The 14,682-nt window shown below is 45.0% G+C and overlaps 1 protein-coding gene across 2 annotated transcripts in view; it reads left to right on the top strand.

The window, feature by feature from the left end:
* The window catches only part of LOC105496488 (EYA transcriptional coactivator and phosphatase 2), a 201,859-nt gene that overhangs the window by 69,268 nt on the left and 117,909 nt on the right, over positions 1-14,682 (top strand). For both annotated transcript variants that reach the window (XM_011766964.3, XM_071079176.1), the window contains one exon: positions 14,601-14,668. In XM_011766964.3, coding sequence (XP_011765266.2) covers positions 14,601-14,668 — 68 coding nt within the window. The remainder of the gene's footprint in view (positions 1-14,600; positions 14,669-14,682) is intronic.

Raw genomic sequence — 14,682 nt, 5'->3', positions numbered from 1 at the left:
GGCCAGGCATGGTGGCTCATGTTTGTAATTCCAGTGCTTTGGGAGGTCAAGGTGGGAGGATCACTTGAGGCCAGGAGTTTGAGACCAACCTGGGCAATATAGCAAGATCCCAATCTCTAGAAAAATAAATAGCCAGGTATGGTGGTGCACATCTGTAGACCCCGCTACTTGGGAGGCTGTGGGAGGAGAATCAATTGAGCCCAGGAATTCAAGGTTACAGTGAGCTATAATCGCGCCACCGCACTCCAGCCTGGGCAACAGAGCAAGACCTAGTCTCTTAAAAAAGAATGCGGCCGGGCGCGGTGGCTCAAGCCTGTAATCCCAGCACTTCGGGAGGCCGAGAGGGGCGGATCACGAGGTCAGGAGATCGAGACCATCCTGGCGAACATGGTGAAACCCCGTCTCTACTAAAAAAATACAAAAAACTAGCCGGGCGAGGTGGCGGGTGCCTGTAGTCCCAGCTACTCAGGAGGCTGAGGCAGGAGAATGGCGTAAACCCGGGAGGCGGAGCTTGCAGTGAGCTGAGATTGCGCCACTGCACTCCAGCCTGGGCGACAGAGCGAGACTCCGTCTCAAAAAAAAAAAAAAAAAAAAAAAGAATGCAGGTGGTGGAGGAGGAGACATGCCCACTGCAACATGGGTGGATCTTAACAACTTAATGCTGGGAGAAAACAGAAACCCCACAAAACAATATACACAGAATTTACAGAAACAAATGCCTGCTCCCAAAACACTAGTGCACATTTTGCACTAATGCACAAACAAGAGAATATGCACAGGCACACCAGAATTAGTGCCTGTGGAGTGACGGGGAATGACAGGAAAGAAATAAATAACAAGAGGGGTCTTGGATGGGCTTATGAGGAAAATGGGCACAAACCGAATTAACTCTGCCTTAGCACCTGAGGTGCAGGATGGTGAGCGGGGAGGGACCGGCTTCTAAGGCTGTCCACATAGTTTCCCACACTGGGAGAGCCACGGTTCCTGGAACATAAAGAATCCCTCAGTCCTTTGTGTAGTAGGTATAAATCTCAGACTACAGGCTCAAGGGGCCAAAAATAAAACTTTATTTTCAGCATTTCAATGTAATTTCTATTTCTTTTGTTTGTTTTTTGAGATGGAGTGTCACTCTGTCTCTCAGGCTGGAGTGCAGTGGCATGATCTTGGCTCACTGCAACCTCAGCCTCCCAAGTAGCTAGGATTACAGGTGCCCACCACCACACCCAGCTAATTTTTGTATTTTTAGTAGAGACAGGGTTTTGCCATGTTGGCCAGGCTGGTCTCAAACTCCTGACCTCATGATCCACCTGCCTTGGCCTCCTGAAGTGCTGGGATTATAGGCGTGAGTCACCATACCTGGCCCATAATTTCTATTTCAAGCCACCATTCTTCTGGGAAAGTGAGAAAGTTTCATTTTAGTCATTTGAGGCTTTCCCCAAACTTTCCAGAATTTTGGCCATGGTCTGAAATCTTACTCAGTGCCAGTGTATTTGTAGTGCTGAAAGCTCATCCAGTTCTCCGTTGTAGGGACCCAGGCCACTGTCTTGGTCTAGGAGGCCCCTTTGCGTCTAGGACTCTTCACAGCTGTGACTTTGCCACATTGAGGACACAGGAACCTTTCACTTTTCTGTCTTCCTAGAGCAGCGATCACGACGTGGAAACCCACAGCCCCCTCCATGCTACAAACACGGATTTGTTTATTTTGTTTTGTTTTTGGTTTTTTTGTCCAACTAATTTGTATTTGTTACCTACATTTAAAACTCAGGAGATTTTATATACAAATCCAGAAGTTCTGGCTACATTAGACTCACATTCTTATGGGGCAGAGGTTGGCTGGAGCTGAATAGCGTTCTGTCAGTGAGGAATGCTTTTAGCTGCAAGTAATAACAAGCCCAAATAATAGTGGCTTAAACTATAATCACATTTATTGTGTATTTAACAAGAACTCTCTACCCCAAGGTTAGTTTGGCAGCTCAATTATATAATCAAAAATCAGATTCATTTTATCCTTCTCCCATTTTGACCTCAGCATATGAGCCTTTTGCTTCTACTCTCATGGCTTCATGGCCCAACGTGGCTGCAGTCAATCCAGGAACTACATCCTCACATGACTCAGGGGAGGGGGTGTGGGGAGTGGAACAGAAGAAAAGTCTTTTCCAAAAGCCCCCTTGGCCAGAACTAGATAACATGGCCATCCTGAAGAAGGATCCAGCATCATATCCTGCAAGGGAGGCCAGGAACGCAAGACTCAGTCTTCATCAGCCTAGACAGAGGGAAGCTATCAGGGGAGTGAGGAATCAGGCATGCCTGTTGGGAGGCCAAGCGGTATCTGCCACAAACCGCTGCTCCCTACATACAGCTTGGCATTCCAGTTTGCCACAGTCCCCACCGTCCCGTGTTGTTCCCCAGCACTGAAGCCATCTATCACTGTGCCTGCAGCACCTCCTTCCCTCACTGGTGTCGCTTGCTAGGACTGTAAGGTTTGGATGCTGCCGGCCTTGGACTCTTCACGCACAGAAGTGAAGGGTCCACAGCTGCTCATCTTCATCTCTCTCTTTTTTTTTTTTTTTTTTTTTTTTTTTGTGGAAATGGGGTTTTGCTCTTGTTGCCCAGGCTGGAGTGCAATGGCATGATCTCGGCTCACTGCAACTTCTGCCTCCCAGGTTCAAGCAATTCTCCTACCTCAGTCTCCTGAGTAGCTGGGATTACAGGCACCCGCCCCCAGGCCCAGGTAATTCTGTATTTTTAGTAGAGATGGGGTTTCACCATGTTGGTCAGGCTGGTCTCGAACTCTTGAGCTCAAGTGATCCACCTGCCTTGGCCTCCCAAAGGGCTGGGATTACAGATGTGAGCCACTATGCCCGGTCCATCTTCATCTGTTTACTCTCCTTCTTCCCTTGTCTCTTATCCCACTCCATTTCCCTAGCATTGAAGAATTGCCCTCCTTTAAGAAAATCAGGCCTGGCATGGTGGCTCACGCCTGTAATCTCAGCACTTTGGGAGGCCTAGGCAGGAGGATCCCTTGAGTCCAGGAGTTTGACACCAGCCTCGGCAATATAGCAAGACCCCACCTCTACAAAAAATGCAAGAAAACATTAGCTGGGCATGGTGTCACATGCCTGTATTCCCAGCTACTCCAGTGGCCAAGGTGGGTGGATTGCTTGAGCCCAGGAAATCAAGGCTGCATTGAGCTATGATGGCACCACTGCACTCAGCCTGGGTGACAGACTAAGACCCTGTCTCAAAAAAAAAAAAAGAAGAAGATCCCCCTTAATTCATGTTTCCTACTAAGCCATTTTGCCTACCTCAATCTAATTCACAGTTGGTTCACCAACGGCAGCCAGTCCTCACACTGTTGCTGGTCTACAGTAACATAAATATGGAACTGAGAGAAAAAGTCAGAAATGTTTACAGCAATTAGATATGACCACAACATCCAAGCACATGGTCCTACGCTCATCTCATTGCACAGGGTGTAGACAGGTTTGGGACTGTTGCATCGGGGGCCAATTGCCTGTGGTGTGAGTTGCATGCTAATCACACGTCGTGAGCCACGTCTTAGTCCCCAAAGGGTTAGACATTTGAAAACGGATTCTTCCCCGCAGAGTTGAGAAACACTGGCGTGTTTCTCCTAAACAAAAGTTAGGTCCTTCCAGACTCTCAGGAGGACTTGGGAACTCAAGAGCCAGGATAGCTTTTTCCTGCTGTTCCTTTCCACCTCGCTATGCCCCAGCTTAGGCTCCACGATCCACGATGGGACTGTCTGGGAGGAAGAACCCCAAGGCAGCATCTCAAAACATCACCCTGACACATTTGACTTCGTGCCTGAATCCTGGGCTCGCCTACCACCTCTCACATGTGATGACATGATGAGGAATACCTGGTGCATCGTGGACGTCCCAACTGTCCACCTCGGACCACCACCCCGGGAGCACTTCCTCAGCAGAGAGGTTGAGGAGAAGTTTCCAGAAAACGTATACATCCTCAGCATTTTCTTGAGGATCTGTCCATTAGACATAACCATCTAGATATGATTTTTAAAGGTTCTAATCCACCATGTAAAATGGGATCTGGAATTGAACAGGCCCCTCCGGAGTGCCCCCCTTGGACTGTACAGCTGGGGCCGGGTTCGCAGGGAGGTCGCCCTGGTATTGCAGGCGGGCGCTGGCTCTTTTGTGCAGTTATCTCCAGTTGTTGGGGAAACAGGAAGGCAGGGCATCAGCCTCCGGGATCGGTACAGAAAACACGTTCGCCTCCCAAGATACACGTAGCTGCTCTCCTGGCAGCTGTAATAAAGGAGGATGGGTCTTTCGAACTGAAAATATTTTGAAGATCCCAAATCTTGCGCAGATTCCAAGCAGCTCTGGCACACGAGCCGTTTTGTGATCTCAGATCTCAGGGGTTCGTGTTGCATGGCAGGGCCGGGCCCAGCTTGTCTTCCCTCCATCCAGAAGAGCCTTCTGCAGTGAATCTCAGCAGCCTGGTTAACGCTGAGTCACAATATTGCCAATAAAAGGAAAGAAAAGTATGGAAAGGGGGTGTGCAGTTGGTGCCAAAGGGAGAGGGAATTGTTCCCTCAACTCCGGGGTGGGGCTGAGACATCTTTGAAACTCAAATAGAGTCTCTTCTCTTGGGCCTCAAGGTGCGGGGTGCCCAGGAGTGTGGCAGAAGGGGGGTGGGGGTGGTCTGATCTTTCTGGGCCTCTCTGTGCCCTTCCTTTTGCTGCCAAAGCCTGGGAGACAGGCCCTGGGGACAGTGTGGGGAGGTAGTGGGAGCAGCAGTTTTGTTTTTTAAATTAAGGTAAAATTCCCATAACATAGAATTAACCATTAACCATTTTAAAGTGTACAGTTCAGTGACGTTTAGTGCATTCACAATGTTGTGCAGCCACCACCTCCGATTCCAACACATTTTCATCACCCCAAAAGGAAACCCCATAACCTTTAAGCTGTCATTTCTAATACTCCATCCCCCGACCCTGGCAATCACAAACCTACTTTTTTGTCCCTGTAGGTTATCTTATTCTGGATACTTTACATGAATACAAATCCTTCAGTATGTGGCCTTGTGTGTCTGGCTTATTTTATTTGGCATAATGTTTTTTGGGTTTGTGTGTGTGTGTGTGTGTGTGTGTTGAGACAGTGAGGCCGGAGAATATGGTCTGGAGGCAGAGAACCTAAGGCCAATTCGTGCTGACTTCCTAGAACTGAATCAAAAGGAAAACCCCACCTCTGCACAGCCAAGTAACAAAAGAATCAGAGGCTACTCCCTTTGCAACTCCCTGCCCCTTTTCCGCTGTGTTGCAGATGAAAAGGAGAAAGTACCTCTGATTGTGGGCCAAGTCTTCATTTGCATAGGGTATAACTTTGTAATTTTATTTCAGCCTCTGGTCCTTCCTTGCAACCAATCAGACTAGCTGTGGGCCGAGTCTTCATTTACATAAGGTGTAACCAGATAACCAATGGGAAACCTCTAGAGGGTATTTAAACCCCGGGAAATTCTGTAACCGGGACTCCTGAGCTGCTGCCACTCTGTGGAGTGTAATTTGGTTTCAATATATCTGTGCTTTCATTGCTTCATTCTTTCATTGCTTTTTTGTGCATTTCGTCCAATCCTTTGTTCAAAATGTCGAGAACCTGGGCAACTAATAGTCAAGACCCTCCACCAGTAACAACAGGATCTCACTCCCATTGCCCAGGCTGGAGTGCACTGGTGCCATCTGGGCTCGCTGCAGCTTCAACTTCCTGGGCTCAGATGATATTCCTACCTCAGCCTCCAGAATAGCTGGGACTACAAGTGTGGACCACTATGCCCAGTTAATTTTTTGTATTTTTAGTAGAGATGGAATTTCAACATGTTACCCAGGCTGAGAACTGGGCTTAAGTGATCCACCCTCCTCAGGCTTCCCAATTGCTGGGATTATAGGTGTGAGCCACCACGCCCAGCCTCATTTGGCGTGTTTTCAAAGGTCATCCATGCTTTATGTAGCATGTATCAGAATTTCATTCCTCTTTATGATGGAATAATATTCCATTGTATGGCTGAACCACATTTTGTTTATCCGTTCAGCCATCAATGGACACTTGGGTCATTTCCACCTTTCAGCCACTGTGAGTAGTGCTCCTATGAACTTTTGCATCCAAGTTTTTGCTTAAATACTTGTTTTCAATTATTTTGGGTATAAACCCAGAAGTATAACTGCTGAGTCATATGGTAATTTTGCATGTACCTTTTTGAGGAATCATCCAATGTTTTCCACAGTTTTTTATGCACCGTTTTACATTCTGCCAGCATGTATGAGTGTTCCATTTCTCCACATCCTCACCAACACTTTTTTTCTTTTTCTTTTTCTATTTTTATGATGGCCAACCTAGCGAGTGTGAAGGAGCAGCAGCTTTCAGCTCAGACACTCGTGTTGGGTCATGGGACCTTTCGCATTCTGAGTTTCTGTAAACTGAAGGACAATGCCCACCTTAGAGAGTAGACAGCAGTGTCACACAGGTCACTGTACATAGCATCCCTAGCACAGCGTCCAACATGAGAGGTGCTGTTCACTGGGGCGCTGTTCTACTCTGTTCTCAGGCTGCTAGTAAAGACATACCTGAGATTGGGTCATTTATAAAGGAAAGAGGTTTAATTGACTCACAGTTCCACATGGCTGGGGAGGCCTCACAATCATGGTAGAAGGCAGAGGAGGAGCAAAGTCACGTCTTACATGGTGGCAGGCAAGAGAGTGTGTGCCGGGGAACTCTCCTTTATAAAACCATCAGATCTCATGAGACTTACTATCACGAGAACAGCATGGGAAAGATCTGCTCGCATGACTCAATTACCTCCCACCAGGTCCCTCCTATGACATGTGGGAATTATGGGAGCTACAATTCAAGATGAGATTTGGGTGGGGACACAGCCAAACTATATCAGGTACCAAGGCCACCTCCAGGCACCCTATTACCCGGTGCTTCTCATTCTCACTGTCATGAAGGACAAGGGCTTCTTCCCTCGTTTAGCATAAAATAAAATAAAAACGAATCACCAGAGTATGTATTCTCAGTGGGGGAAATATCATCCCAAGAGGGGAAAAAGTGGTCCCTGGGAGTGGAGCAAAAACATGTTCACATACAGTCCCGAAACAGATATAAAGTCTAACTATAATAAGAAAATTTCATGGGAGGTGGGGCAATTAGGGGAGGAAAAAAAAAACTGTAAAAGAACCCTGGAGAAGGGTGGCAATAATGAAAAAGAGGTTGAGAAACAAGTTTAAAACAATTTAAATTTGTTTAATTTTTATTTTATAATTTTTAATAAATTAAAAGCCTGATTTTTTATTATTAGACTTAACAGGCATAAAGTACTGTATTAAATTGCTCTGGAGGTTTCAATTTCTCTATTTATCTCAGTGACTTTCAATTTCTTTATCTCAGACTGGTAATAAACACAGTGGCTTTCAATTTCTCTTATTTATCTCATCAAAGACTAGTAATAAACGGTTTGTGAGCAGGCACCAGTCTGCAGTCCACACCTCAGCAGTGCTGTGCAGAAGCATCACTGTGTCTTCGTCTGTCAGGAATTATCTCACTTCCTTATGTATCTGTTCATTTGATTGTTGTCTGTCTCTCTTACCTGAATGTCAGCGTCAACACCATATCTAAAACAGTGCCTGCCACACGGTGATATTTGGTACATTACTAGGAAATGAATTGTTGAATGCCTGAGGGAATTAATGAGCAAATGAATGAATGAATGAATGAATGAATGAATGAATGAATGAAAATATCCACTTAAAAATTGTTTTGCTGGCTGGGCATGGTGACTTACACCTGTAATCCAAGCACTTAGGGAGGCCAAGGTGGGCAGATTGCTTGAGCCCAGGAGTTCAACACCAGCTTGGGTAACATGGCAAAACCCCATCTCTACAAAAAGTTAGCCAGATGTGGTGGCATGCACCTGTAGTCTCAGCTACTCAGGAGGCTAAGGTAGGAGGGTCATCAGAGCCTGGGAGGTCAAGACTGCAGTGAGCCGTAATCATGCCACTGCACTCCAGCCTAGGCAACAGAGTGAGACCTTGTCTCAAAAAATGATAATAATAACAATAATTTTACTGAGTCAGGCACTGGAGGCTACTTTTACTTAAAACCCAAGAAAACCAATCAACCAAAAATGGTAGCAGTTCTCTGCCTTTGACAGAGACTCAAAATAGCAATGTCTTCAACAAGAAAGAAGGGTATTTCTCTCTCACCTAAAAGTCCTAACTAATGTGGCTGTTCTAGTCTGCAAATATGATGGGGGTCCAAGCTCCTTATGTCTTGTTGCTCAGCTGCATGATCCAAGATGGCCCCATTCCGTGGAGAAAGAGAAGCCACCCCTGCCCTTCAAAATTTACTCCTATCCCCTTGCCTAGAACTCATCATGTGGCCACATTTAGCCATAGGGAAGCTGGGAATTGTAGTTTTTATTCTAATCAGCCATGTGCCCAGCTTAGAAACAGATTCTATTAATATGAGAGAGAAGGGGTGAATCAATATTAGGGGACCCTCCAGGAGACCTGCCACCATCACCTTAAGAGGATGTTTTTTTCATCTCATCCTTGCCTTCCCTCACTGGGCATTGTATCAGCCAGAAGGAAGAAAGAGGTCAGTGTTTCACATTCCAGCACCAAGCCAGGTCTGTTTGTCAAAACCCTCCAGAGACCACATCTTGTGGCACAAGACTTCTGGGGCCACGTGCCCCCTTCTTCCTGGGTCCTCTCTGGCACAGGATGGATTTCTCACTGCAGGCACTCTCTGGCTGCCCTCATGCTGTAGTTTGTTCAGCTGTCCATTCTTCAGCTGACCCTGGGTCACAAAATGAAAATAAACAAGAGACTATTTTGGAGAAGGCATGCCAAGGGACAAGACGATGGCCTGTTTGTTTCCAAACCTGCCCTGAGTCATCATTCAGAAGGCTGATGCAAAAGAAAAGAGAAATCAAAAGAGAAAACACTGCAGCCAGGAGTCTTTTGAGACAGGTGGCTTCCTAAGCCTTTGCAAGTAGGGTCACCATGGTAACCAGAACCAGACAGATGACCTGAATGGAATAGACTGACCTAGACCTTCTGCTAAATGTGTCTAGGCAGGACATTGAGGACAGAGTGGGATTCCCAGCCTGAAGTTTAAGATGTGCTATAGTCAACAAAAATTATACATTTTCAGATAACTAGAAGAGTATAATTGGATTGTTTATAACACGAAGGATAAATGCTTGAGGTGATGGATACCCCATTTACCCTGATGTGATTATTACACATTGCATGTCTCTATCAAAATAGCGCATGTAACCCATAAATATATACACCTACTATGTACCCACAAAAATTAAAAATGTTTAAATTTTTAAAAAGTTTTAATGTAACAAATGAACCAAATTGTATATTGAGCCACTGGCACAACCACATAGAGAGGAACTATCTTAAGTGACTTTATTTACACATATTTTTATTCTTTTCCTTTTTCTTTCTTCCTTCCTGATGTTTCCAGCTTTTTTATCCTTTCCTTTCTATGAGAAGAATTTCCTGTACCCATTCTTTCTGGGTAGAGCTGCTGTAACAGATTCTCTTGGTTTTCCTTCATTTGAGAATGTGTTGATTTTCCCTTCATTCCTGAAGGATATTGTGTCTGGATATAGCATTCTGAGTTGATGTTTCTTTTCCTTAAGCCCTTGAAAAATGTTGTGCCATTTTCTTCTGGCCTCCATGGTTCCTGATGAGAAATCTGCTGTCATTCCTATTCTTTCTCCCTTATTCTGACACATTTTGTTTGATTAATAAATGAATGAATAAAAGAATTAATCTGAGCTCCACAGCCTACCAGCTCTATGACTTGGGAAGAGCTCCATTCCTAAGCCTCAGTTTCTCTGTATGGAACATAGGATTGGCAATTACATACCTTCCTCTCAGGATCGATGTGAGGATTAAGTGCAGTTGTATACAAAGTGAAGTGCCTAATACAGTGCTTGGTGCATAAAGCACTCAATAATCTCAGTGGAATGAATAAATGAATGCATGCATGAATTAATGAACTAATTAATGACCTCGGTGTCTTTGTGTAGAGAAGTCATGTGCTGCCATGGAAAGGCCCTGAGCTGGGAAGCAGGAGACAGGCTCAAGGCCTTCTCTGCTGCCAAGACCAAAGCACGGGAACAGCACTGTTTGCATTCCCTCTTTGTGCCTCAGTCTCCCCATTTGGACCATAAAGAATTTGTCATGGACTATTGGTTCTCAGTTCTCAGTGTGCACTAGAATCTCCCAGAAAGGTTTGTTGTTGTTGTTGTTGTTGTTGTTGTTGTTTTCATATACTGATGCCTGGCCCAACTCCAGACTAACTCAAATCAGACTCTCTGTGGGAAGGGCCCTCAGACTGTTTTTTGTTTTGTTTTGTTTTTTTGTTTCAAGTTCTTTGGGAGATTCTGATGCAGAGCAAGAGTTGAGATCCTATGGTCCTGATGGATCCATCATCTTGGATAATTGTAGAGGTGTTGTGGTTCGTTTATTGTCCTCTTATCTTCTCCTACCTTACCCCTGGGAAGCAAGTTTCCTGGAGTCCATTGTGCTTATTTCAGCCACTTTATAAAAAGTAGCCTTGGACTCTAAAAGCTTCTTGTTTGATGTAGGTCACCACTCATTTGAGTAGCCATTTGTGTTCTAACCAGCAACTAATGTGAATGTTTAGAGATGTGCCTGGAGTTGTGCCAGTCGCTGCTTTCAAACCTCTGACAGCAGTCCATGCCCCTTCAGCAGATGCAAACCACCTTCCAGGCTTCCAGGTCCTGAAGCATCCAGCCCCAACTTTCTCATCTGACCTCATCTCATAAAAGAAGTCCATTGGTTCAATCCAATTGCTACCAAAATCCCAGATGGCATTTGGTAGAAACTGACATGCAAAGTAACTAAAAGCCAAAACAACCTTGAAAAAGAACAAAGTTGCAGAACTTATACTACCTGATTTCAAAACTCACCATAAGCCAGGCGCAGTGGCTCACGCCTGTAATCCCAGCACTTTGGGAGGCTGAGGCAGGCGGATCACCTGAGGTCAGGAATTGAAGACAGCCTGGCCAACGTGGTAAAACCCCATCTCTACTAAAAATACAATTAGCTGGGCGTAGTGGTGGGTACCTGTAATCCCAGCTACTTGGGAGGCTGAGGCAGGACAATCACTTGAACCCAGGAGGCAGAGGTTGCCGTGAGCCGAGATGGCGCCACTGCACTCTAGCCTGGGTGAGAAGAACGAGATTCTGTTTCAAAAAAAAAAAAAAAAAAAAAAACTCACCATAAAGCTTCAGTAATAAGGATAGGATGGAATTGGTATTAGATAGATAAATCAGTGAAACAGAATAAAGTCCAGTTATGGTCTTTAAGTCTCATTTATGGTCAGTTTATCTTTGGCAATGGTGCCAAGTAATTCAGTGGGGGAGGAAATGAATACCCCCCTCTCCATGATGTGTTTATTTCATATTTCATCCCTGTATCAAAACATCTCATGTACCCCAGAAATATATACACCTGCTGTCTACCCACAAAAATTTTTAAAAAAATAGAATAATTCAGTGGGGGAAAGGATAGACTTTTTATAGTGGTCCTAGAACAACTTGTGTGTGTGTGTATGCACATATATATATGAAAAGATGAATTTAAGCCCTTATTCCACATTATACACAAAGATTAACTTAAATTGGATCATAGACTGAAATATAAGAACTAATACTATGAAATTTCTAGAAGAAAACACAAGAGCAGATCTTTGTGACCTTGAGTTAGGCAACAAAAGCAAAATCCATCAAAGAAAAGAATCGACAACCTACCATCTTTTGCTCTTCAAAAGACACCATTAAGAAAAAGACAAGCCAGGCCGGGCGCGGTGGCTCACGCCTGTAATCCCAGCACTTTGGGAGGCCGAGGCGGGCGGATCACAAGGTCAGGAGATCGAGACCACGGTGAAACCCCGTCTCTACTAAAAATACAAAAAATTAGCCGGGTGCGGTGGCGGGCGCCTGTAGTCCCAGCTACAGGAGGCTGAGGCAGGAGAATGGCATGAACCCGGGAGGCGGAGCTTGCAGTGAGCCGAGATCGCGCCACTGCACTCCAGCCTGGGCGACAGAGCGAGACTCCATCTCAAAAAAAAAAAAAAAAAAAAAAAAAGAAAAAGACAAGCCACAAACTGGGAGATAATATTCACAAATCATGTATCTGATCAAGGACTTGTGTCCAAAGTATATAAAGAACTCATAACAGTAATAAGAGGGCAAACCTAATTTTTTTTTTTTTTTTGAAACGGAGTCTCGCTCTGTTGCCCAGGCTGGAGTGCAGTGGCGAGATCTCTGCTCACTGCAAGCTCCGTATCCCGGGTTCACGCCATTCTTCTGCCTCAGCCTCCCGGGTAGCTGGGACTACAGGCGCCCGCCACCACACCCGGCTAATTTTTTGTATTTTTAGTAGAGACGGGGTTTCACCGTGTTAGCCAGGATGGTCTCCATCTCCTGACCTCGTGATCCACCCGCCTCGGCCTCCCAAAGTGCTGGGATTACAGGCATGAGCTACCACACCTGGCCCTAATTTTTTAAAAAGATTTGACTAGGATTTGATGGGAAAAAGATTTGAGGAGATATTTCATCCAAAAGATATGTGAATAGCTAAAAAGCACATGAAAAATGCCCAACACCATTAGTCATGTCACTGGAGAAATGTACTTAAAACCACAGTGAGATACAACCACATACTTCCTAGAGTGGCTGTAATCAAGAAGACTGAAGTGACCAAGTGCCGGAGAATCTAGAACTCTTGTGCATTACCAGTCAGAGTGTAAAATGGCACAGCCACTTTGGAAAACAGTTTGGCCATTTCTTTTAAAAGGTAAACATAAGCTTACACACAACTCCATAATTCTACTCTTAGGGATTTACCCAAGAGAAATGAAAATATATATCCATACAAAGACTTGTATGTGAATGCTTATATTGCATTATCCATAATGGCCCAATATTGGATGTTGCACATCTATGCCATTGTGCATTGTTGTTTGATGGGTACATAGTTGCAATTTTACAAGATGAAAAATGTTCTGAACATGAATGATGATGATGAGTATCCCATAATGTGGATGTAGTTAATGCCACTGAACTGTACACTGTAAAATGGTGAAGATGGTAAATTTTATGTTGTATATATACCACAATTTTTTAAACAAATACTTTTTGTTTTTATTTACTGTTTTCTAGAGACAGGGTCTTGCCCTGATGTGCAGGCTGGAGTGCAGTGGTGAGACTGTAGTTTACTGCAGCCTCAAACTCCTAGGTTCAAGCAATCTCCCCACCTCAGCCTCCCAAGTAGCTGGAACTACAGGCATGCACCACCACATCTGGCAATTTTATTTTATTTATTTATTTATTTATTTATTTTTTCCAAGATGGAGTCTTGCTCTGTTACCCAGAGCTGGAGTGCAATGGCACAATCTCAGCTCACTGCAACCTCCGCCTCCCGAGTTCAAGCAGTTCTCCTGCCTCAGCCTCCCAAGTAGCTGGGATTACAGGCGCCCACCACCATGCCTGGCTAATTTTTGTATTTTTAGTAGAGACAGAATTTCACCATGTTGGCCAGGTTGGTCTTGAACTCCTGACCTCCTGATCCTCCCGCCTCGGCCTCTCAAAGTGCTGGCATTACAGACGTGAGCCCCTGTGCCCAGCCAGTTTTTTAAATTTTTTGTAGAGACAACATCTCACTATGTTGACCAGACTATTAGAGAGGCCATAATCAAGAAGATTGAAACTACCATGTGCTGGAGAATCTAGAACTCTCATGCATTCCTAGTGAGAATGCAAATGTCACAGCCACTTTGGAAAACAGTTTGGCCATTTCTTTAAAAAGTGAAACACTTAAATGACCAAATTCCTGGGCTCAAGCGATCCTCCCACCTCAGCCTCCCAAAGCATTGGAATTACAGAGAAATTTAAGGCCACCACACACCTGGCCTCAAATTTTTTAAAAACATAATTATTAAGGACCAGGATCCGGGTAGTGGGCACTATCTCACTTATTTCTCACCACAGCCCTTTGAAAAGGACACCATTTATTTTCCTCATCTATCCAGGAAACTGAGGTTCAGAGAAATTTAGTAACCAAAGTCACAGGTTCCATCGCAGACTGTTAGATCTCAAAGACCCCCACCTGTCCGTGGCACCCTCCTCCTACATGTTCCTCTCCGACTGTAAGAAACCTAATCTGGCTCTTGGGTCTGGGCCACCAGCATGCCATCCGGACAGAGAAAGACCCAGAAACTTAGGGGCCACGTGAGCCACAATGACAGTCTCATCAGCAAGCACTTGGAAGCACCCAGGAGGCCGTGGTGATGCTGGTGGCAGGCATTGCCAGAGGATTAGTGTCAACAAGTATTACCCGGGTTGCTTTGGGAAGGCTGCTGTGAGGCATTACTACTGGGAACCAGAGCTTCTGCCCAGCTGTCACCCTTGAAGCCACATGGAGGGAGGTTCATGAAAACTGCTTTAAAAAAAAAAAAAAAGGAAGAAAGAAAGAAAAGAAACCTAACCTATACCCCTGTTCCTCCTTCCTACAGGCACGACAGGGTTCTATCAAGGAGGAAATGGACTGGGCAACGCAGCCGGATTTGGGAGTGTACACCAGGTAGACGGCTCCCT

Source organism: Macaca nemestrina, chromosome 15 (assembly GCF_043159975.1).
Source record: "Macaca nemestrina isolate mMacNem1 chromosome 15, mMacNem.hap1, whole genome shotgun sequence".
Lineage (NCBI taxonomy): Eukaryota > Metazoa > Chordata > Mammalia > Primates > Cercopithecidae > Macaca > Macaca nemestrina.
The sequence above is the reverse complement of the archived record's forward strand: the minus strand, read 5'-3'. Positions and strand labels throughout refer to the sequence as shown.